Source organism: Peromyscus leucopus, chromosome 10 (genome assembly GCF_004664715.2).
Source record: "Peromyscus leucopus breed LL Stock chromosome 10, UCI_PerLeu_2.1, whole genome shotgun sequence".
In the NCBI taxonomy this organism is placed as follows: Eukaryota; Metazoa; Chordata; class Mammalia; order Rodentia; family Cricetidae; genus Peromyscus; species Peromyscus leucopus.
This window is the reverse complement of record NC_051071.1, coordinates 78,760,713-78,784,990: the sequence shown is the minus strand read 5'-3', so window position 1 is coordinate 78,784,990 and position 24,278 is coordinate 78,760,713. Positions and strand designations below refer to the sequence as shown.

General features: G+C 44.0%; 2 protein-coding genes across 4 annotated transcripts in view; one reads left to right on the top strand and one right to left on the bottom strand.

Annotated features, from left to right (window-relative positions):
* The window catches only part of Art3 (ADP-ribosyltransferase 3 (inactive)), an 86,258-nt gene that overhangs the window by 37,663 nt on the left and 24,317 nt on the right, over nucleotides 1-24,278 (bottom strand). Inside the window, exon 1 of one of the 3 annotated variants that reach the window (XM_037209159.1) lies at nucleotides 13,848-13,948. The exons of 1 other annotated variant lie outside the window; for it this stretch is intronic. The gene's annotated coding sequence lies outside the window, so the exon portion shown is untranslated. Of the gene's footprint in view, nucleotides 1-182; nucleotides 256-13,847; nucleotides 13,949-24,278 lie in introns of those variants that run through there. One more of the 3 variants, XM_037209160.1, reaches the window with a different exon arrangement.
* On the top strand, nucleotides 19,855-22,716 carry Cxcl11 (C-X-C motif chemokine ligand 11). Its single transcript, XM_028881923.2, has 4 exons — nucleotides 19,855-20,162; nucleotides 21,420-21,546; nucleotides 21,647-21,719; nucleotides 21,957-22,716. The coding sequence occupies exons 1-4, from the start codon at nucleotides 20,102-20,104 to the stop codon at nucleotides 21,999-22,001; spliced, it is 306 nt and encodes a 101-aa protein (XP_028737756.2). The 5' UTR covers nucleotides 19,855-20,101; the 3' UTR covers nucleotides 22,002-22,716.

Here is a 24,278-nt window from a genome sequence, read left to right as displayed (position 1 = left end):
AATAAAGAACAAACAAACAAACAAAAAACACCACTACTACAGCTAAAAATCACATATTGTCCCTCACACTGATGGTGGGAGACTTCACTACCGCAATCTTGCCAATAGACAGGTCCTCCAGACAAAAACTAAACAGAGAAACGCTGGAGGTGTGATAAACCAAGTGGTCCTAACATACTTACAGAACAGGTAACCCACACGAAAGAATACACCGTTTTCTCAGCACTTCATGGAACTTTCTCCAAACCTGACCACATACGTGGACACAAATCAAGTCTCAACAAACACAAGAAAACTGAAACAACTCTCTATATCTTGTCAGACCACAGAGTAAAGCTGGATATCAACAACAGAAACAGCAGAAATCCTACAAACATTGGACAAAACCCAACACCCCTTCACAATAAAAGTCTTGAAGAGCAGGGATACAAGGGACGTACTTAAACATAATAATAACAAAGGCAGTTTACAGCAAGCGCATAGCCAATATCAACTTAAATGGAGAGAAACTCAAAGCAATTCCACTAAAATCAGGAAGAAGCCAAGGCTCTCCATTCTCTATTTACAACAGAGGACTTGACATCCTTGCTAGAGAAGTGAGACACCTGAAGAAGACCAAGGGGAGACAACTTAGAAGGGAAGAAGTCCAAGTATCTTTATCTGCAGATGATATGATAGCACACATAAGTGACCCCAAAAATTCCACCAGGAAACTCCCACAGCTGATAAACACTTTCAGCAAAGTAACGGGATACAAAAGTCAGCAGCCTTCCTATATGTAAAGGACAAAGGACTGAGAAAGAAATCAGGGAGACACCTTTCACAATAGCCTCAAAAAATATATCTCTGGATAAGTCAAACCAAGCAAGTGAAAGTCTTGTGTGATAAAAACAAAACAAAAAACCTTTAAGACACCGAAGAAAGAAACTGAAGAGCTCAGAAGATGGAAAGATCTCCCATGCTTATGGATTGGCAGGATTAATATAGTAAAAGTGGTCATCCTACCAAAAGCAATCTATAGGTGCAATGCAGTCTCCATCAAAATTCCAACACAATTCTGACAAAGAACTTAAGAGGACAATTTTCAGCTTCATATGAAAACACACACACACACACACACACACACACACACACACAGAGAGAGAGAGAGAGAGAGAGAGAGAGAGAGAGAGAGAGAATAGCTTCATAACCCAAATAACAAAAGAACTGCTGGAGGTATCACCATCCCCAATCTCAAATTGTAATACAAAGGCATAGTAATAAAAACAGCATGTTTTTAAATTTATTTTTATTTTATTGGGACAAACATAGACACATTGTTTAATGGAATAGAATTGAAGACACAAAAATAAGTCCGCATACCTATGGACACCTGATTTTTTAATTTTTTTATTTTTTTTTATAAAGCCAGAAATACACACTGGAAAACAAGACAGTATCTTCAACAAATGGCGCTGGTCAAACTGGATGGCTGCATGTGGGAGAATCCAAATAGATCCATCCTTATCACCCCACACAAACCCAGCTGCAAATGGATCAAAGACCTTGACATAAAGCCAGATGCTTGAACCTGATAGAAGACAATGTGGCGGGACAGCCTTGAACTCATTGGCACAGGAGACAACAATTAATAAATGGGACCTCATGAAACTGAAAAGCTTCTGTAAGGCAAAGGACACCGTCATTCAGACAAAGCAGCAGCCTACAGAATAAGAAAAAAAAATTTTTTGCCAAGTACACATCCAATAGAGGGTTAATATCCAAAATTATATAAAGAACTAAAGAAAAAAAGGAAAACAAAAACCTAGACATTAAGAAAACAAATAACCCAATTAAAAATGGAGTACAGATCAAAAAAAATTCTCAAAAGAGGAGATTCAAATGTCTGATAAGCCCTTAAAGAAATATTCAACCCCCTTAGCCATCAGGAAATTGGAAATCAAAGCCACTTTGAGATTTCAACTTACACCAATCAGAATGGCCAAGATCAGTAACAAAACACAGCTCGTGCTGGTGAGGCTGTGGGAGGGGGGAGGGGAACACACAGCCATCGCTGCACACTTGTACAGCCATTATGGGAATCAGTGTGGTGCTTCCTCAGAAAGGTAGGAATTGATCTGCCTCAACATCCAGCTGGACCACTCTTGGGTGTCTACCCAAAAGAAGCTCCATCCCACTCAGGGACACTTGCTCACCCATGCTCACTGCTGCTCTGTTCTTAATAGCCGGAAACTGAAAACGAGCTAGATGTCCACTAATGGATGAATGGATGAAGAAAATATGCTACATTTATACAATAAAATATTACCCGGCCATTACAAAATGAAATTCACAGGTAAATGGATGCAGCCAGAAAAAAAAATCGAGAGTGATGTAACTCAGACCCAGAAAGACAAAGATGGTATGTATTCATTTATATGTGGATGTTAGCTGTTAAATAATTGATTGATAAGCAAGCTGCAATCTGTATAACCACGGAGGTTAGGTAGACAGTGGGGGACTTCGAGGGGGGATGGGTCACCCTAGGAAGGGAAATAGAATAGTGATGGATGGATGACAGGGAGAGGGAGGGATGAGCGGGCAAGGGACAGCAAAAACTAGGGGCCACCTGAAGGGTCTTTGGAAACCCAATGCAGTAGACGCTCCCTAGAACACATACTTTTCCCTGCCTTACAGGTCCTTTGAGTATACACTAGGGCTTCTTCTGGTTTGGGGTTTTATGAGATTCCCGAGTGTGCAAGCCTGTGTGTCTCTGCATCTAAACATTTCTTGTGCTTTCTCTTTGGCTCTTTTTCTTGCTTGGTTGTTTTGTCATATTCTGATTGTTTTTTATTTATCTTATCTTATTATTATTCCTCAGAAGCCTGTTTTTGTAAGGAGAATCAGAAAGGGAGTGGATCCGGATGGGGAGGGACATGGGAAGGAACTGGGAGGAGGAGGGGGAAGGGGAACCCGTAATCAGAATAGGTTGTACTTTTTAAAAATCCATTTTCAACAAAAGAAAAATAAGGAACTCTAGCTGCTCCATCACAAGTCTCCATTTTCAGAACACTGGAAAGAGCCTCTGTCCTCACTCAGATTCTGCCGCTTGGCCATTTCCTGTGTGTGAGACCAAGTGTTTTTCTAGGAGTCCTTGAGACTTCTCTCTCTCCACAAAAAAACAGGCAAAAGAAAAAAATTAAAACTAGAACATAGACTGCCCGGTGCTGAGAGTTCCTGAGACTTAGCGGGGGCTTCTCACTGCTCCAGCAGTTTTCTAGAGTCCCGTCCAGAGAACAGCACCCCTCTCTTGTCTAGAGCCAAGCCTGACGATGATGCTACTTTACCACATCTACGGTATGGATGCTGAGCTAATGCGCTGGAATGTGAACACACTTAAAATTTCATATACAGCTCTGAACTGACTGAGCAGGTTAACCTGCTTGCTGCCAAGGCTGATAACTTTCATTTCTAGTATCCACAGGAAGAGGGAAGGAACTACAGCACCTGGGTGTCCTCTGACCTCCACACAGCACCATGGCACACTCTAAAATGTAACAATGTTTAAAGTTTTCTATATAATTCTAGTTTCAAAATACTTTCTTCAAAAATTTGTATAATAAATTAATCACTACAGAATTTGGGTCAGTCTCCTTTTCGGAACTTAACTTTCTCTCTCACTATCTCTTGTTCCAAACACATCTTTAAGTGCAGGTTTTAGAGACTCTACATTCCTGTTCCGTTCTCTCCATGTCACCCACGCCAAAAAGTTAACGATACAGAAGCATGTGACTGAAATGCAGACTGAGAAATCCTCACTCAAAAGGGTACGGAGAGCGCCAACTCTGAGTCTAGCGTTTGAAACATCCTCACTCTGCGTCGCGACCCTTGTCTTCCTAACTAAATGGCAAGTTTCTCCCCCACTGCTCATTCATTCCACTGTCCACTGCTCCCAGCTTAAACAGCACGAACTGCAAAGCACACATTCAGGCTACGTTTAAGAGATTTCATCAACATGCTTTTAAATCTTTACACATTTTGCTGAATGTAGCATCTACTTATTAACAACTTAACAAGCCTTTACAAAGATTAACCTAGTAAATCTAATCCACATTTTTTTTTCCCGGTGCCAGAGACTATTTCCAAGGCCAGGAGGCACTGAGCTAAATCCTCAATTCCTGAGTTGTAAAGGCTGAGATATTATCAGCAAAGGAGACAGATCCTGCTCCAAGGAGCCTGCAGCTACCAAGTGGGGGGGGGGGGGCGGGCAGCAAATCAGATGATAAGTCAGCAGTCATTCTGCAGGAGAGATGAAAGTCCTGTGGAATGAGCAGGATCAGAGGTGTGCCGTGTGGGAACCGGGGGCATTCTGTATTAAACAGAGGGGCCAAGTGAGACTCTCTGATGGGGTGGAAGCAAAGGCCGAAGGGAGGGAGCCGGTGGAGGAAGATGGAGGGAAATTCTTTCAGAGGAGAGCCAGAACTACCTTCCAGCTCCCAGTCACCTGATGTCTATGGAGGCTTTGAAAGTGACTGGGTGAAGAGGAAAGTGAAATGTGTCAGGGCACTTGGTTGTATCTAATTTTAAACCCCTGATTGGTTGACTGGAAAGTTTCCAATGTTTGGAAGAACGGAAGTATTTGCATCTATTTTTGCACTTGACATTTCGTGCGATCTAAATATAGATCAATTATTTGCGATGAAAATTTAGTATGCAAATGCTAAGGGCTATCAGTATAAAACACTTACAGGATTTCAGACACAGGAAGAAAGTAAAGTGTGCCCTTTAGATGCAAGGGGTTAAATAAGATAAAATTAGTGATGTCGATTTCACTTGTTTCTTGTTCCTAAAATGTGGCTACAAGACAGTTTTTTTCCCCCCTTGGTTTGTTGAGATAGGGTCCTTGTCGTCTAGGCTGGTGTGAAATTTGCTTTGTTGACCAACCTGGCCTCTTGGGGCAGCCTCCAGCTAAGGCCAAATACTGGGATTACAGGCGTGAGTCACCACACCCGACTCAGGAAGTTTCAAATTATCCATGTAGCTAACGCTAGCTACTCTTTTTTTTCTCATGTAGCCCAGGCTGACTTCCAATTCGTTATGTAGCTAAGGATGAGTTTGAATGCCTAATCCCCCTGCCTCCAGCTCTCCAGTGATGGATTACAGGCATGAGCCACGGAGCCTGGTTTACATAGTCCTGGAGATCAAACCCAAGGATTCATGCCTGCTAACCAAGTCCTCTCCCACCCGAGACACTTCTGTAGCTCTTTTCTGATTGTCTGTCTGTCTGTCTGTCTGTCTGAGGCAGAGTCTTGCTATGCAGCCCAGGTTGGTTCAAAGTTGGAATCCTGACTCAGCCTCCCGAGTACTGGGAGTGCAGGCCGTGTGTCACCAGACCCAGCTCACTGGGTTTCTTTAGACGATGCTGGGCCAGAGCGAGCCGTCTGCCTGCTATGGCTGAGGAAAACAAGCAGGTTGTTCTCAGTGGCGAGTGCAGCCCAGGGCAGTGAGGGCCGGGCCGGGGGGTGGCAGGCAGTAAAGGACTTGTTCCAGTCGGTCGGTCGGTGTCTCTTGTGTCTGTTACCCCTTTCTGGGGCTAGAGTAACCTGAATCCAAGCCTGGACGTGGCATTGCCATGGGAAATCCCTACCTTCCTGCTAGACATGTCTCCTAGGTAACCCTCAGGGTCCGTAAGCCCTTGTTCATTCATCCCGTGTGGCAAGAGAAGTTCCAATATCCATAACACGGAAAAGTGCGAAGTCACTTGCTTGGCTCGCAGGGAAATTCTGAAGTGAACTGTCAGTGGGGTCTCTCACAGGAAGATGCGGGTGCACAACCCGGCCCATCTGGGCACAGCTGAAGATGTCTGTGTCTCATGGGAAGAGGAGGCCTTTATAATGGGGCCTCTAGAAACCAGTGCACTGGAACCTGCCACAAGGAAGGAAGAACTGGACCAAGGGCAGGCTGTCCACCCTCCTGTGCCACCACACCCACACTCCTGGGCCACCACGCCCACAGGCAGCAGCAGGCCCGGCCCGACCCAGGCTGGTCCCTATCTCTTCGCTCCACACTGTCTATTCTGTTGTCCTCTTCAATGAAATGTTGTTGTTGTTCTTGTTGTTATTATTTGTTTGCTTGTTTGTTTTCAAGGCAGGATTCTCTACGTGGCCCTGGCTGTCCTGGAACTTGCTCTGTAGACCAGGCTAGCTCAGATTCAGAGATCCACCTACCTCTGCCTGAGTGCTAGGATTGAAGGTGCATACCACTGTACTGGCTCCAATGCAATCATTTTTTAATCTGCGATTTTCCTTCTCCACACAACACAAAATGGGATGAGAAACAAGTTATTGCAGTTTGTTTTCAGCTGTAAGATGTTAAAAAACAAAAAACAAAAAACAGGGCTTTGTGGATTGAGGTAAAAAGTAAGGGGGAATAGGATCTAAGGGAGCCGAAAGGGGAAAGAAAGGAGTCTTCACTTTCAGCCAGAACGTTTTCTTCTTTGCCGCACAGTTAAATAAGTGAACCATCACAGCACGAAGGGAAGGACAGAGCTCTTCGCTGTGGCATGGTGGGGCTGTAATCGAAAGTTGAATTATTACCTCTATTCCCAAGGCTGGAAACCCCCATGAAGTAACTGTGGTGGGAACATCAGCCAGACTTAAAAGAAAACTAAAGGGAACTAACTGCCTTTTAAGAGTGTAAATGTATTCCCTTCTGAAACAGGAAACGCTAGCTTTTAGAAGAGAGGAAGCAGAACCATCTGGGACAATCCCTGCGTGTGGGTGGTGGGCAGTAACCCGAGCCGGTCTGGTAGCGGTCTTACATGTCTCAGGACCCATAACAGCTTTCTCCTTTAAGGTAACTTCCCTAAGGGCAAGCTGTCTGCTCCCTCAGATGTAAATGCTGCTCCACTCGCTCTTATTGCAAGTTAATAAAAAGGCTGCCATGGAACTACCCCAGAAACATTATACATCAGATTGTCCCAGATGATCAAAACCCACTCTGGGGCTTATTTTATGTATGGACATTCTGCTCACCCGTCTTTAAACACCGCTTACAGAGTCCAACACATGCTCAGCACAAAAGGGGGGTGGGGGTGGGGTGCTATCCTCGAACCCCTTAATTTGTACAGAGAGGACACTACACATGCGTTGGTTTGAATGGAAGTGTCCCCGGTACTCTCGGGCGTTTGAACACTTGGCCCCTAATTGACGGTGCCGAGAGCTAGAGTATGGCCTTGTTGGATGAAGCGTGTCACCGGAGGCAGGCTTTGCTCCGTCTGCCTTTGTTCTCTCTGCGTGTTGGTGCCTGTGGTTCAAGATGGGAGCCCTTGGCTTCCAGCTCCTGCCACTGTTGTCTCGCTCTGCCATTAAGGACTCCAGCCTTCTGGAACCCCAAGCCCAAAGAAATGCTTCTACAAGTTGCCTTGGTGATGATGTTTTATCCCAGCAACAGAAAAGAGCTACTACACCACATGACCACCAACTCCACCCCTCTAAAAAAAGATAGAGAAAATTGCAGGCACTGATGACATAAGAATAGTAAATACCAAAAAAAAAAAAGCAAGTCTCTCTCTTCTTTTGGGGAGCCCAAGCACATCCCCCAGGAAGGAACATTCCTGAGCACACTCAATTGGAGAATCCATTACCAAGCATGCTCAGCTGATGGTCATACATTTCCCAAAGACAGCAGACACATGGCAGCATGCTTGGCTTGCAGTCTCGAAGTATGTTTACAATGTTAAAACAGCAGGCGGGAGTGCATCTGGGCATTTCAGCTTGCACGTTAGCTGGAAATAAAGGACACTTTGGAGGTGCCGAGGCAAGGGTGTTTGTGCTGGACGTGCCTGCCTCACTCACAGGGGACACTCCAGTTTAGGGTGCAGGCAGAGAAGGCAGGGAGATCATGACGGCGTAACCAAGAGCCTTGCAGATAATGCTCAAAGGGCGGCACTTCAGTGAAACGGCAATGGACATCAAGTGGAGGAGAAAATGATCCCGTCTCAAAGGCCATGCCATACAGGAGAAGGTGACCCAGCAGGAACCTTTAAGTGGAATCAATGGGAAGTATGGGGCACAGTCAATATGGAGTGGCGAGGGCCTGACTTAAATCAGTGGTGACGGACCCTGAAGATTAATGGCAACAACCACGTAGAGTGGAGGCGCTTAGAGAGAGGACAGGACATGGACTGTGAGATTTCATCTAAGGTATCCAAATGTATAGGACCAATGTCAGTCAAGGTAGGGAACTTGTGGCCAGGCTTCCCTCTCTGCCTCCTGACAGCCAGGAATATAGGCATGTACCAGGATGCTGTTAGCCTCCATCTACACCAAACTTCTGGCTTGTACATCACACTCACTATCTTCTGCCAAGTCCGGAAAATGCTTAGGAAGCTCTGCGGAGGTCAGCCTTCATAACCCTGCCTAACAGAAGCCATTGCAAGCTCCAGAGTAGGCTGATCAAGAGCTGCACCCAGAGAGAAAGCTGGTGTCCTTCCTATCTATGTATACCATTGTAGGGGGTCTCAGCATAGCATCCGATGTGTGTGTGTGTGTGTGTGTGTGTGTGTGTGTGTGTGTGTGTGTGTGTGTGTGATCCATCACAGCAACACAAGATGCCCAGATGGGCTGCTGGCGCAGTTATGTGCAAGAAATATGGGAGTCAGTCCTTAGGAAATTAGAACCTGGTTTTGTATAGATGCTGAAATAGTGACCGTTCACTTTCTGGGGTCCTTTAAATGCAGGAAGCTTGTCTGATAAGTCTCCCCTCTCCCCTCATTTGCCTTGTATAAACTAAAGTGAATGGGGGAGGAGAGAGCAGCGCAAACGTAAGCCGGAGGCTGGCACTGGGTGTCTTCCTGAGGCACGCTCCATCTTAGCTTGTGCGACAGCGTCTCTTAGTGAGCGTGGAGCTCATCAGTTCCTAGCTGACCAACAACCTTCCGTGATCTGCCTGTCTCCACCCCTCCAGCAGTACAGTCACAGACACCACCAGGCCCAACTTTTACCTGGGTGCTGAGGATCCGAACTCAGGTCCTTACGTTTGTATGGCAGACCCTTAACCGAGTCACCTTCTCAGCCAGTAATAGTCAAACTAGAAAGTTTATTTCCCTAATTCCTGTCTTACAAAATCCCCCTTTTTCCTTTGCTGCTACTCCCTTTATAAATATATGGAGCTGAACTCTCTCTCCCCTGGTCTGACAAAGGCACGTGACTAAATATGCTGACCTGTGTCCCAGGTCTTTCTCCCAAATGCTGTTCGTTTCTTATGAAGATACTAGTATAGAAGGGCATATGCAAACCTGGCAGTTCTGAGACTAACACAGTTTGCCTGTGTTTTCTCTTAACTAAACTTAGCTACTTAGTTTTCTAAATTGTTCAAGTCACTTAGTACATTAGCTTAGATGGCCACACAATGTGGGACTGCCTGGACATACAATTAGAGGGCTGGATGGCAGGCAAGGGATGATATATCATTTTTCTTTGAAATACCTACAAAGGGAGAAATGAACTGAGAACAGATATACAAAAAGCCACTTAATGGGCGGTGGCGCACACCTTTGATCCCAGTACTTGGGAGAAAGAGGCAGGCAGATCTCTGAGTTCAAGGCCAGCTTTGTGGTCTACAGAGTGAGTTCCAGGACAGCCAGAGTCAAACAGAGAAACTCTATCTCAAAAAAACAAGCAAAATAAAACAGCAACAACAGCAGCAACATGCCACTTTACAGGTTTGAGAAACAAGAAAGGTTCAACTTAGTCTTTTAATGTTAAGGCCAAGAAATAATCTTTAATATATAAAGATTATATATTATATTATATATATGTGTGTGTGTGTGTGTGTGTGTGTGTACTTTAAAAAACTGCAAGCTATGAATAGGATTGCATCGTCAAGGCAAAGGCAGGTCCCTGTGAGTTCAAGGCCAGCCTCTTCTAAGTAGTGAGTTCCAGGACAGCCAGGGCTACATAGTGAAACCCTGACTCAAAAATCCAAAGCAAACAGCTAGTAGTAGTACTAGCAGAAGACGCTTCAGTTTCCTACTATCAGAAAGTAAGACTGGAGAGAGGAAAGGAACCCAAAGTGTGAGCAGAGACTGTGGGGAAAAGCAAAACCCCCACAGGAGAAAGGGAAGAGAAGACAGTAAGAACCAAAGCCAGTCGGCTGTGGGAGTGCACGGCGCTTACCCCAGAGGCAGAGGCAGAGGCAGGTGAGTATCTGAGTTTGAGGCCAGCCTGGTCTAAATAGAGAGTTCTAAGCCAGCAAGGGCTACATAGTGAGACCCTGATTAAAAAACCAAACAAATAAAAAGGAAAAAACAACAACAAAAACATAAGCCAGCATGGAGGCTGAGGCAGGGGGATTATGAGTTTGAGGCACAGTCTGGACTATGTCGTGAGAAGAAGGAAGGGAGGACGGAAAGAAGGGTCAACCTAAGAGAACTACGACCTTTGGATGTTCTAAAGCAGGAATGTGCTATGACACCCCACACTCCCCACAAATTTAAAAATGTTTTAAATTTTAGAGCAGTACGTAGTGGGAAAGCCATAACTACAGACTGAACAGTAACAATCTGCGGTTTCTACGGCAGACTAGATGGTTTCTGTGCTGTGTGTAAAAATAGACAGGAAAATTCCTATCACTTTCTCACCTCTTAAATAATTAGGGATTTTTTTTTCACCCAAGTAAACAGAAAGATAGAGATGAATGTGTCTACATATATGAATGAGTCATTGATGATTGATTCTTAAAATTGTGACATTATCGAGTCTCTAAGTGCTAATATATGCATGTTACCAACTTTCTGTTTAACTAATTCTCAGAGTCACGCGCATTGAGTAGCAGGTTCTCGGGCAGCTCAGGGCAGCTCAGGTCTACGTCATAGACCAGCTGGACGCACTCAGTGTCGCAGACTCCCAGAGGTCCACTCTACCCCACTTCACACCCTAGTGTTTCTTCCATTCTAAACATTTTACAGGCACCTTTTTCCAGGGCTGGACAAACAGGGGTTTTGCTTTTGTTTGTTCATTTGTTTATTTGTTTGGGACAGGGTCTCACTATGCATCCCATCTAGCTGGGGGACTCATAGATGTCCCCCTGCCTCTACCTCCCAGGTGCTGGGATTAAAGGCATGTGCCTTCAGACAGACCTGGTTATTTTTTAAAACTATATAAACAGGTGATTTACTAATAAAAGGACATGCATAGAGATCAAAGCTCCCAAAAGCGACAGTAATGTTGATTTTATTGCATTTTCTCATCATTTCCAAGCATCCCAACTATATGCCTTACTATTGTATTCCTGCTCTGCTGAGGTTTTTTTGTTGTTGTTTTGTTTGTTTGTTTTTGTTTTTTTAAGTATGCAACTGTGTCACTAAACCAAAACCAAAAGCCACAAATGCCCAAGTGCAGATCCCAACCTATCTGTGTTCTGGTCATGTGACTATTCAATCGCCATGTGGCACTGTGCATGCTTCTTCCTTCTGTACCCACATACATCAAACAGGGACAATGGATCCCCCCATTGTGCTATGAAAGAAATACAAGAGTTAGGAGAGAGAGAGGGAGAATACTGGGCATAAAGTAAGTGTGACAAGGAGGAGAAAATATGGTTAAAAGCAACTGGTCGGGAACATCTCAAACTGAAATGGGCACGGGGTGCATCAGAGGATCGGGGCCTCTGTACATATTAGGTGGCTGCCTAGAAAAGTGAACTCTTAAACTGGGCAGAAGGAAATGGCAGAGGGGTTAGAGAGATGGCCTGCTGTTAGAAGTCCTGGCTGTTCTCCCAGAGAACCTCAGTGTGACTCCCAGCACCCACACGGAGGTTCCCACTGTCTCTAACTCTAGTTCAAGGGGATTCAATGTCTTCTTCTGGCCTCTGTAGGCATCAGGCACATACTTGGTGCACAGACATACGTGTAGGCAAAATACCCATATATGTTAAAATAATAACAACAATAATAATAATAATAATAATAATAATAATAATAATAATTAATAAAAACTTCAAAAAGAAAACGAGGCAAAGACGCTGTCTTTAGACCTGGCACCAAGGCATGTACAGCCACCAACATCTTCACACATGACCCATGGACTTCACCCCTGGAGATCATTCTAGCAATCAGTCACAGGCAGCTTAGCGGGGCACAGCTTCATGCTAGGAGAGCTTTTCTGCACTAATGGCCTTTACTTCAGGTAACTTGTAGAATTTCCCTCGTTCCCAGCATCTCCTTCCCTTTAAAGTCATGTACAGCGTGAATGTCTTTGGACCACCCGTTCACAGCTGTCTGACACGATTTCCACAAATTTCAATCGCCAGGTGTCATGCAAAGTTCTTTTGTTTTTATAGTTTCTAAGTTTAACTGATCACCATAATGAGCACTCTGCACTCATTATGTATGATAATTTTTAAGTATTTATTCTGAGCTAATTTTAGACATAAGGAAATTGTAAAAAAAAAAAAAAATGGTACGAAGAAGGTCCTTATCCCCTTCCTTTCTTCCTCTAATGTCAACATCTTTATAACTGCCTTACAATTACCAAGAGCAGGGAATGAACAATGGCACCACATCACTAACCGAACTTCAGACCAGACTTGTCACTAATGTCCTTTTTCTAGGATTTGGTCCAGGGCTCATGTGACATTTAGTTGTTTCTCGGTGTGTAACAACCCTTCCTCACGGATGCAAATGTTTCTTTGCCCCCTGCCTGCTCCTTCCCCCTTGGCCATGGAAGGTCACATGGCCTCCTTTGCTACAGATTCCCACAGTCTGAGGCTGACCTGCTGCATTAACTAAACATCAGCTCCTGCCCAGTGCCGACCACGGGTCTGTCACCCTTTCCCTTGTCCCTGGGCTCTGCACTGGCTGTTCTGAGAGTGACTACTGCTGGTCAGGACGGCGACACAGAAGGGGAACACGACTAACAGAGACCCTATTTTAACCAGGCCCACGATAACGTTCTGAAATGTCAATCACAGGGCCTCGACCTTCTCAAGCTTTCTTCGCTGCTTCTTCTCCCGAGACCCTCAGACTTGTCTCAAACTGCTGCACACTTCGCCTCCTGTTCCAATCGTCTTTTGTCAGGGAGGCCTCAGTATGCAAGTTAGGGTCAGACCTCTGGGGTCGCCCTTCCTTCCTATTGCAGCAGAGTAGAAAGGCATTCTCCTGCGATGTTCACCTCTGCTTCTTATAAGTGGTTGTATACAGCATTGTACACATGCCCGAATCCTTGTCTTCTTCTTTAAAGAGATGTGCTCTTTCTTACCCAAGTATTACGGAATTTGGAGACACTGTCCACTCCACGGCACACCACAGATACCAAACAAGCAACAGCCATTATTCTGGTCCCCATCCATCTGCCTTGCTCTTACTATCGTTCTAGCCACCAACAGGTACAGATGCGAGGTCAGAGCGGACAACCATGCCCAGAGGGAGCTAGATGACCAGACCTTCATTACTCAGCTCTCTATGCATTAACATCAAGAGTTGGGAAGCTGGGGCCACAAAAAGAAAACAAAGCTGTGGCTCTAAGGCAGAACAGGAAACGGGGAACTGACAGGAATCTTTCACTTCATTTAAAAAGAAATATATTCAGTTCCTTAAAAACCACTAAACTTGGAGCTTTTCCAAATATTTAAAAGGCTACTCGTCTCGAATACAAGTCAGTTAAGTTTAATATAATATAGTATCTGCAAATGACAAAAAATGTCCTTCCAACCCCCTTTTTACACTCCTGGGCAGATCTCCTGCGTTAAACGGGTCTAGTTAACCTCTAGTTCAAACTGGCAAACCGCATGTCCCGGAATGTTCTCTACAACCGGTCATTTGAGCCAGAGCCCATTAAAATACCAGGAAGGCCAGTGCAATGTCATACCTTGCCCACATGGCTCTTCTAATGTTCACAGGCAGAACTCATCCCTCGAAGCAGGATCCTCCAACTAGACCCGGGACAGTGTCACTCAGATCTGCCCCCCTCCCCTCTCCTCTTGGGGTATCAGTGGCAATGCAGGAAAGGCAATCAAGCTACTCCCCAAGCGTGCCCTGCTACTGAATCCACTAGTTGTTTGGAACGCCGCTCACTGCTCCTCTCTTGCGTGTTAACAATGGCCACGCTGTTTCCCAACTTGGAAAATTAACATGAACATCGACATTGCCCCGGCGGTCATGTTCTGTTCTGGGTGGCCAACCGAAGGCCGTGCATAGAGCTGCCTTTGTTGGGAGGAAAATGCTCTCTCTGAAGCTCACGCGGACACTGAAGTTGTTTTGTGCTGTACACTGCTCCTGGCTCAGACGCATGCAAATGACCGCAAACTCCCTGAGAGGGGTGTGGAGGACACAGAAAAGCGGGCCAGTCTAGCCAGCGAGGTTACAGAACTCCAACACTCCCTGTGTTTGCATCTGTTATTTCTGGTTCGTTATATGCACGGGTATTTTGCCTGCATGAATGGACATACATGCACTGCGTATGTGTCCGGTGCCCTCAGAGACCAGAAGAGGGTATTGGATCCCCTAGGACTGGAGTTAGAGATGGTTGTGAGCCACCAAGGGGCTGCTGGGAATCGAACCTGAGGCCTCCGCAAGAACAGTCAGGACTTAACCACGGAGCCATCACTCCAACCCTGTGTTCTGAGTTTTGGCATAAGATTCTTTTGAACTTACCTAATATTCTAAATTAATTAGTTTTCAGACTCACGTTCTTTTCTTTCCTTTAGAATTACTTAAAAATAAAATAAGTGGGTCTGGAGAGACGGCTCAGCGGTTAAGAGCACTGGCTGCTCAAATGACCTGGGTTCAATTCCCAGCACCCACATGGCAGCTCACAGCAGTCTGTAACTCCAGTTCCAGGGGATCCAGCACCCTCATACATGCATCCATGCGGGCAAAATGTAAATGCATATAAAATAAAAATAAATCATAAAAAAATAAGTGAACAGCCTTGGCATGTGTTAATTATATACTAATATAATTAGCTTGGCAGTGGATTTCATAAAAAGTGATATCCTAAGACAAGCGAGTCTGGTTATAGATATTTGTTGAGGCACTGTGCTTTGCCAGGCTAGAAAAGAAAAAAAAGAGCAAATAATTACTATTATATTGGATATTTTTTTCTTCTAAAAAGGTAGAGAAATGGGCTGGAGAGATGGCTCAGTGGTTAAGAGCACTGACTGCTTTTCCAGAGGTCCTGAGTTCAGTTCCCAGCAACCACATGGTGGTTCACAACCATCTGTAATGAGATCTGGTGCCCTCTTCTGGCCTGCAGGTGTACATGCAGGCAGAACACTATACATAATATAATAAATCTTTAAAAAAAAAAAAAAAGAATGTTAAAAAAAAAAGGTAGAGAAATATTCAGAAGGGAAACAGCCCAAAATCTTTGTAGTTCAAACTCAATTTCCAAAAGGAATAAAAGCAGATAGCTTAACAAACACCTTGCTTATAGTTTAACACAGGAAAACACACATTAAGTTTAACCCAGCCAATAAGAGTCCACTAAGGACAGGAACAAGCTGGAGATGTGGGCAGACCAGCAGGAACTAGTACAGTAGATCGGACTCTTATTAACTGCTTATCAGGGGCTGAGGCCTTGGCTCAGTGCATCAAACATTTCCCTGGCAAGTGTGAGGACTGGAGTTCACATCCCCAGAACCCACTAAAATCCATGGCAATGCCCCCCCCACACACACACACTTGGGAGGCAGACACGGGTAAGTTGGCTAATTAGCCAGAATTGGCAAGCTCTGGGATCAGCAAGAGAACCTGCCTCTGTCCATACAGTGGAGCGATCCAGGGAGTCACTCAACACCAAGTTCAGGCCTCCATATGCATACATATGTGTGCTCACATGCATGTCAACACACAGCCTCCATATGCACATATACATACATATGTGTGCCTACATACATATGCGCGCCCAGTCACATGTGAACGTGAAGTACACAAAATGAACAGCTTTTAAAATCTCCGATGGATGGAAGTCAAAAGCTGTTTCTCCCCTGCCTTTCAGACACTGCCTCCCATTAGCACCGGAAGTCCAGCAGATTCCAGTGCTGTTCGTGTGACCTGCAGTTTTGATTCCACGCTCCCGGACACACTGACAAGGCAGGAAACGAGAACTCACGGTGGCTCTCTCCAGCGTGGGGAAGTCATTCAGATGGAGGCGGCCACTGGAACTGACCCTTATTTGGTGCACATAGGCGATGCTGTAACATCTGGGGCCGCTCATATCAATCGTGGAGCGGTGCTTACGAAATATGGGCAGATCTGTTTCAAATACCAGACGGCCTAAGCAGAATGCAGTTTCTAAAAATGTTTTCATATGTCGAATTACCAGAAGATTAAGCTTAAGTTCAGAAACAGCGTTACTCAAAATTCCTCCTCACTCTGGTGCTCTTTTCAGCCACAATAAAATGCACAATTTCTCAGTGCGTTTAATGGACTTCTGTGTTTATATGATTTATGTCTAGTTTCTGTTTCCTTCACTGTGGTCTTACTCAGGGTCTGACAGATGCTTTGAACACAGTGTGTAGGGGTTTTCCTGACCTCTGGATCAGTTTTTCAACATTGTAAGGAAATCATAGTGTCATTGTCTTAACAATACAAAAATGGACTAACAGCTCCCTAAAATGATGGAATTCCTTGATAAAAGGGCAGGAGGTGTACTCTAAGGCTTAAGGAGCTGAGTTTGGGAAATCACCGTCTTCAGTCTGGACATGTTATGTTAGACTTCTGGCACTCTCTCCCGCAGGAGTGAGTCATCTGTCTTCTATAAACCTAAAACAGGATTCTGTTATGTCATGCTGGTTTCTAATAAGTGGAGATGTTATAGTTTCCATTTCCAGTTTGCTTTTCACTAGCTGAGCTGAAGAAAATATCCTTGGTATTAACATTAGGTGGGGGAGTCAGTATGTATTTCTGAAACTTATTGAATGGAGAGTTAACGTTACACTTAAATGACTTGCATTAATCTCTTCAAATTTGAAAACTACGTTGGGAGTTTTAGGGGTCAGTCATAGAGCCTACAGATGCACTGGGCAAAGGTGCTACCTCTGAGCTACAGCTCAGCCCCAGCATTTTGAAGTCTACATGAACAGAATCATTTGGAAGCATTACTAAAGGCTCAAGCGGATCCCATGCTGTTAGCTTTTATCGTCAACTTGACACGGCCTAGTGTGACCTGGTAAGGGGGAACCTCCACTGAAGAACTGCACCCGTCAGATTGGCCTGTGGACCTATCTGTGGCAGTCGTCTTGGTAACTGATTGATGTGCCCCAGTCCACTGTGGGCAGAACTATTCCTCAGGCAGGTAGTCTGGGGTGTATGAAAAAGTTAGCAAGGAGCAAGCCGGTGAGCAGCATTCTTCCACGGTCTCTGCTTCAGGTCCTGCTTGAGTCCCTGCCCTGGCTGCCCTCAGTGATGGAGTGTGACCTGTAAGCAGAAATAAACCCCTTCCTCCCAGGATGCTTCTGGTCATGGTGTTTTATCGCAAGAACAGAAAACTCACTAGGCCACACAGTTTTTAAAAGACGGAAATTAGATTCATTTCCTGGGATATCCCTTAAATTCAAGGGGACACTGACTAGGGGGACCTGGAATGTAAAACAGAAAATAGCCCAATTTGAGAAATAACAACAACAACAAAAAATGCAATAGTTCTAAAAGGACAGAATCTGTAGTTTAGGAGGCTGGAGGGATGTCTCAGCAGTTGAGAGAACAAAATGGATCTTCTAGAGGACCTGAGTTCACGTCTCAGCACTCAGAATGGGGGCTCAGGGCCACCTGTAACTCCAGCTCCTGGTGGCCTGACGCTGCTGGCCTCTGAGGGCACCTGCGCTCACATACACATGCCTCACACAGACACACAAGAAAAAACACAATTAAAAATAATAAAGGTATTTTGAAAAACAAACTATAGTTTAATCGTTTTTTTCACTTTACTTGAAGAAAAGAGCAAGGAGATAATTCGCAGTGAACAGAAAACCGTTAGGGAAACTTAGAGACGTTGCCATAAAGCAAACTCATGGCATCCGCTGTCTTCAGCTGTTTTAGAGCGAGCATCATGGCAGCCAGTATATACTAAACATGGAATGCATGTACTAGCTAGGTCCTCCTGTCCCGTACTGCAGTTACTAAGCACATATGACTACTGAGCATTTGGCATGTCACTGGTTCTTAATAATAATAATACTAAATCTCATTTAATGCTGATTAGGCAGCAAAATAATCTTTTATGTTTTGAATTATATTAATATATTGCTTAAATTGTTTTCAGTTATTTTTATTTTTAAATGTGGCTACTGGAGATTTAAAACCATGGGTGTAGTTTATATTATTCCTGGATAAGCTAGGCCAGGGCAGTCGGTTCTATAAAATGAGAAGAAATGATCATTATGTAATATGAATATTAAGATGTCACTTTTTAAAAGAAGTAAGTGAGGGCTCAGTCATATTGGCACATGCCTATATTCTCAGCACTTGGAAGGCAGAGGCAAGAGGATTAGTCACAGGCTAAACCACCCTGAGCTCCACAGCAGAAGACCATGTCGAAAAAAGAAATCACAAAGCTTTGAGGACTTAAGGCACTCAGAGCAGGAGACAAAGGACGAAGTCCAGGTTCGAAGCACTAAACTCTCCAGAGAGCGGAGGATCCGGGAGTGAGGGATGTTCTGAAAGAAAGAACCCTGTCCAATGTGACACCACAGACTGTCGGGGGAGACCAAGGCAGAGCCAAACCTAAAGACCTCTCCCACCCCACATATCTGCAGAGCCAGCAGAAATCATATATGAAAGGCAAAAGTTTTACAGGAAGGGCTTTGGTTACAAAGTCTGTAAGACTGCCAGGATTGTGACATACGTTTGAACATGAGCGAACGTTTGTTGAACCTGCTATAAAAGGGTGGCGCTTTCCAGGAAACTGGATTACTGAGAGGAAGCGGGGGCAACTGCCAACCCTTAGGCTGGGCTTTCCTTAGGTGCAGGAAATCAAGTACAAAAGTTTCAATACACAAGCAGCCCCCCCTCGCTGCTCGCCACACTTTTACATGTGTTGCATTTACACTGTGATTTCTGAGGGAAAGCGGGCATGGCCATACCCATATGGGGGTCGGGGGGCACGGCTCTTCCACTGCTAGGCCGACACAGAAGAACAGCCGCCCTACAGACCACCTTGTCATTCTCAGGGAGGAAGAGGAGGGGCCCTTTTTCATTCTTTACTCCTGCAATCATCTAAGTGGTCTGCAAACACAGACCTTGCTTTATAGATCAGGCTGGTCTTGAAGTCACGGAGATCTGCCTGCCTCTAACTCCTGAGTGCTGGGATTAAAGATGTGTGTGTGCTGCTACCACCCCCAGCCTAAAGTTCTCAAAAACAAACAAACAAACAAAAAACACACCTGGATTTGAGCTCCTTCTGTTTCTAAAAGTGACACATTTAAAACTGATTCAGAAAACTTAAGAGGGACAGAAAGAGGTGGTGACTTTGTCTTTATAGTACTTAACAGCAAATATACAAGTGTCTGCAGTAAAAAGCACACACACACACACACACACACACACACACACACACACACACGGCTTTAAAATTCAAACAGAAATAGATGCAAGTGCACAGGTATGGGGAAAGTATTTCAGACCTGAGATTGAAAGCAAAATAAAGTTAGATGAAGGTCACCTGTTAGCAAATAACATATGCCTAATGTGCATATCCTTTTGCGTACTCTGTGAAGGAGGAGGATGAGCTGACTGGACCCACGAAGGTTCTTCCTGAGTCTGTGGATCTTGGGATTGCACTGCCCAGAATCACCAGACAAAGGCATTTTTAGGAAAAGTCACCTACAGACAGCTGCTTCGCATTGGGGGTGAGCTACTGTACATACAGCACTCTAGTTCCCAGGTACTTTCACATTCCTGCCACAGTCCTCCCTGTGTGGACAGGAAGGCAGAGACACTGACATGAGATAAAAGGGAAACTCTAGGAAGCAAGAAAGCTACATGAGTCAAGAAGGGAAATTCCTCTTTCTACACAAGGATTGCTGGCTATAAAATGCTCCTGACACACTCCTGGGGTCCAGCCTGCTCACTGCTCTCTGAAAAGAGCATCGAAGCCAAGGAGGAGCAGCAGCAGCAGCCGAGATGAACATGAAGGGCACGGCCATCGCCTTGGCTGTGATAATCTGTGCTACAGCTGTTCAAGGTAGATGCTCCTTTTGCTTCTAAGCCTATACGCTCACTTGGTTACCTTTCAAATGTCTTTTCTCTAAAATACACAGTCAATTTACTTAATTCCACACATTAGAAGTTCTAGCAATGGCAGGAAATGTTGGAATTCTTTATATAAAATGGTTGTTTTAACTATGAATGATAAATGCTATGGATTTCTTACGTTTCTGACAATTATCTAGCAAGAGCCGTTAGAGGTAGCTCTCAGTGTCTGTTCAGAGAATCTTATATGGGATTATGTTGGCATCCTGGGAAAATTAGTTTTTTAAGCATGAGCCCACTAATTTATTATAACCAATACTTTGAGAATAGAAAAAAGGAAATTCTTGCTGGGGCGATGGTCATGGTCATTTCATATGTGTTTGACCAATACTTCACTTGAGAACAAGAGTGTTTGAAGGACAGTATGCACACCAACAACCCTCTGTGGGCCTTCCCTCAAAGAATGTTGCCTCTAAATAGAAACGTTATTAACATTTTCCCATAAGCTGAACCTGGAACTGCCCTGTGATCTGCTGGTTCTTCTGTGGTTATCACAGCAGACCCAGGCTAGGAAATACGGAGTCTATAAAAACAAACCTAGTCATTTTTAGAACTCTTCCTGCTCTTCTAAAAGAGCAGATCTTGGTGGTTTCCCTGGAGGCATTTGCGAGGTCTGAAAGAGCGTTTTAGCTGTGGAGGATAACACGATTTCTGACACGTAGTGTTAATCTAGAATCTGCATTATTTGCTCATTTAATAAAGAACAGATCACCAGGGTCTGCGCCAGCTATGAAATAATTGAAAGTGAATACAGAAGAACAGAGCCACGTTGTTCTTGGTGTTGCTATATGCTGTGTGGTTGTGCTGAGCTGGTGGTGTACACACAGCACAATGTAAGTTCAGCACTTAGAGAGGCTGAGTTGAGGTAGGATGATAATACTAAGATGTGGGGCCTGCTATGTGCCTGCTTCAAGTTCAAGGTCATCTTGGGCTTTACGGCGAGCTGGAGGCCAGCCTGGGTCAAACAGCAAGTGAGTCTTATCTGAAACTTAAATGAAATAGTCAATAAACATGAATGAATGAAATAATAAAGGATATAATAAATTAGCGTAAAGCAGAGGGTAATATTATAGGGAGATTAAAACTCAATTCCAATCTGCACACATGAGATTACTAGAAATGTGTCTGCTGTCCACTGCCGGGGTTGTAAATCACAGCCATGACTGACCGGTTCTGCGATCTGTTCCAGGCTTCAGTATGTTCAAAAGGGGGCGCTGTCTTTGCATAGACCACAGAGCAAGGGCAGTCAAGCTGGCAGATATTGAGACGGTCTCCGTAATTTACCCAAGTAACAGCTGTGACAAAGTTGAAGTGATGTGAGTAATGGGCTTGTTGGAGAGGGCAGTGGTATGGACGGTCTTGCTTTGTTGACGCTCTTCCCTGAAGTTTACGACTTCTCTGTGTCTTCCCTTACAGTATTACCCTGAAAGGACACAAACGGCAAACATGCCTGGACCCCAAATCAAAGCAAGCACGCTTAATACGGCAGGTAGGTTACCAGACTTCAAGTCAGACTGTGATTGCATCCACGAGAGCTCTGGAACACAGAAAACAGGCAACCGCAGGAAGACTCCATTACAACCTCAACAGAACATACATGAAGCATTTAAGGGGTCCTGGGCTATGGCAACATCCTTTTCCTGCTCCGTGTTTTTACAGGTTAGCTCTTAATTATTGAGGATACAAAACAACCCAGTAAATAAAACTCTTCATTTTCTCATTACAGGCAATAGAAAGAAAGAAGTTTTTAGGGCACCAAAAGAAGTCCTGAAAAAAAAAAAAAAAAAATTGGAAACCTGGGAGTGTCTGACTGTGATCACTCAAATATGAACTCTGAGATAAGAACCGGACCTTCTCCTGTCTTGGAATATGTACCCATATACTACCAGGTTACAGAACCTTCTAGGAGGTTTGATATGCCTAACTGTTCTGCTTGGCTGTGAAAATATTTATCTCTACAGTCACATGTCTGTATGTGTGCACATTCCGCATTACCTTCTGTGGTTACAATGGACGCATTGTTACTGGAGCCCAGCCCAGCACTGGACTCAAAAGCATCTAAGTGTGTAGTAAAACATTCCTTAAAGGATTTTTCATAAAAAAAAAAAAAAAAAGCATTCCTTTCCCCAAATACCCTGCAGTACATAAACATCTAGGAAAAGTTTTCATGTATCACCTTGTTTGTTCATTTCCAAAGACGCAGCGCAGACATGGCAGAACACTAATGTTTCCTGAGTCAGCAACACTGGATTCCCCAAGGTGCACTAAAGGGGTTAAGATGTGTATTTCCTCACATTCCTTTTTATCAGTGACAATAGCCTGGTTACATTTTAAATATAAAGTGTTTTTGCTCACCAAAGAAAAATGTTGAAAAAAACAATCTATGAACACCTATCAATCTGTTCCTTGTGATTTTGCTTCTGAGAAAAATATGTACTTAGTATATTTCCTTTGTCATACTCTGAGTGGTAGGGATTTCTTTTTTTTTTTTTTTTTTTTTTTAGGGATTTCTTTAAAAAGAATAAAAATTGTGTTTCTCTAGTAAACTACTATGACTCTTGTTAAATCATAAACAACTGCACACTGTCTGGGCATTGGCATGCATGCCTTGAGTTGTTCTTTTACTTTGTATTTTAGAGGCACATAGCTACTTGTCACCGTGCAGAATTCTTTAGAAATCTACTTCAGTGGGGAGGAGTTGGGAATGAGAAAGAATATGATAAAACTGCACTGTAAGAAATTCTTAAAATAAATAAAAAGAAATTAGCTAGGTATACCGTTAACTCCAGCACTTAAAAGGCAAAGGCAGGAGAATCTCTAAGTTTGAGGCCAGCTTGGTCTGCATAGTGAGTTCCAGGACAGCCAGGGCAACACAGAGAAACCCTGTCTCAAAACATGAAAAGAAAAAAAAGAAATGCCCAAATGTAAAAAACGGAAATATCCGTTAATGATGGTCATGAAGGAATCCATTCAACTTTACGTAGAGGGACTGATTCTTCCTAGTCCAACTCTCCCAACCACCACCATTTCCATCTTTGGCCATTTCCTCACATTGTGGCTTTCTGAGTGCAGCCAAGCTGGAGAAACCAAAAGGAGATTTCCTGCCAACCACGAGGAAAACTCGGCCCGGCTGTGCCTACCCCAGACTCTGAACGTCAGCTAGGACACAAAGACTCTATCAGGAAGAAACTCAAAGTAGCAGTGACAACGATGACGATACCCTTGCCAGTGGCGTCCTGACACCCGACGTGACTCTGACGGGTCATTTCTGCCGAGCTCCCTCATGTGCGTGTTCGTTTTCCAATTGTGATTGTCAGTCCATAACTCCATAAACAGTTACGAAGAAAAGGGGTTTTCATATTTTCATACTGTCATCACTCAGTATATAAAAGTATCAAATTACTGTATCTTTGTGTTGGATTCTATTAGAACATTCTGGTTATTTTTAACTTCCTTTAAAGGACTGCGAATATAGCTCAATAGTAGAGCAATTGCCTCTAATGTGCACGGTCCTGGGTTCAATCCCCAGCATTGAAAGAACAGGGCTTTTTGAGTTGCTGACTTGAGACTCACTAAAAATAAATCAATTCATTTTAGCTGAGGATTAGGGAAGAATTTCCAACAATTCCTGAAATGCCCTAAACACGTCATGTTGTTCATATAACTATGCAGAGAAGTATCTATCCTCAACACTGACAATTATGAAATAAAGTTATCAACAGATTTTGAAATGTACTGAAGATACTCTACTTCCTCCAGTATCAAGCATCCAGCCAAGACTGGATGCTTTAAGTCAAAAGAAGTATCACATACATTTCCATTCGTAAGCAAGTCTGCTCTTATCTTTCATAAATGGCAAAATTATATGTGCACCAAATCATTATTTTAAAAATATATTCTTTATGATATATTATGAGCATTTGCTTTGTATGCTTATTTTATACAACTATGTATCTGGGGTCACATAAACATTTCTGTGGCATAAAGAAGTCACAAGTTGAAATGTCTCAGAGCCCTACTCTAGCCTTCCTGTGGATTCTTCAGCTAA

Coding starts and splice junctions, on each gene's coding strand:
- Cxcl11 (XM_028881923.2), top strand. CDS start 20,102: ATGAACATGAAGGGCACGGCCATCGCCTTGGCTGTGATAATCTGTGCT. Junction 21,547..21,646: donor TGTGACAAAGTTGAAGTGAT/GTGAGTAATGGG, acceptor CTTCCCTTACAG/TATTACCCTGAAAGGACACA. Junction 21,720..21,956: donor AAGCACGCTTAATACGGCAG/GTAGGTTACCAG, acceptor TTCTCATTACAG/GCAATAGAAAGAAAGAAGTT.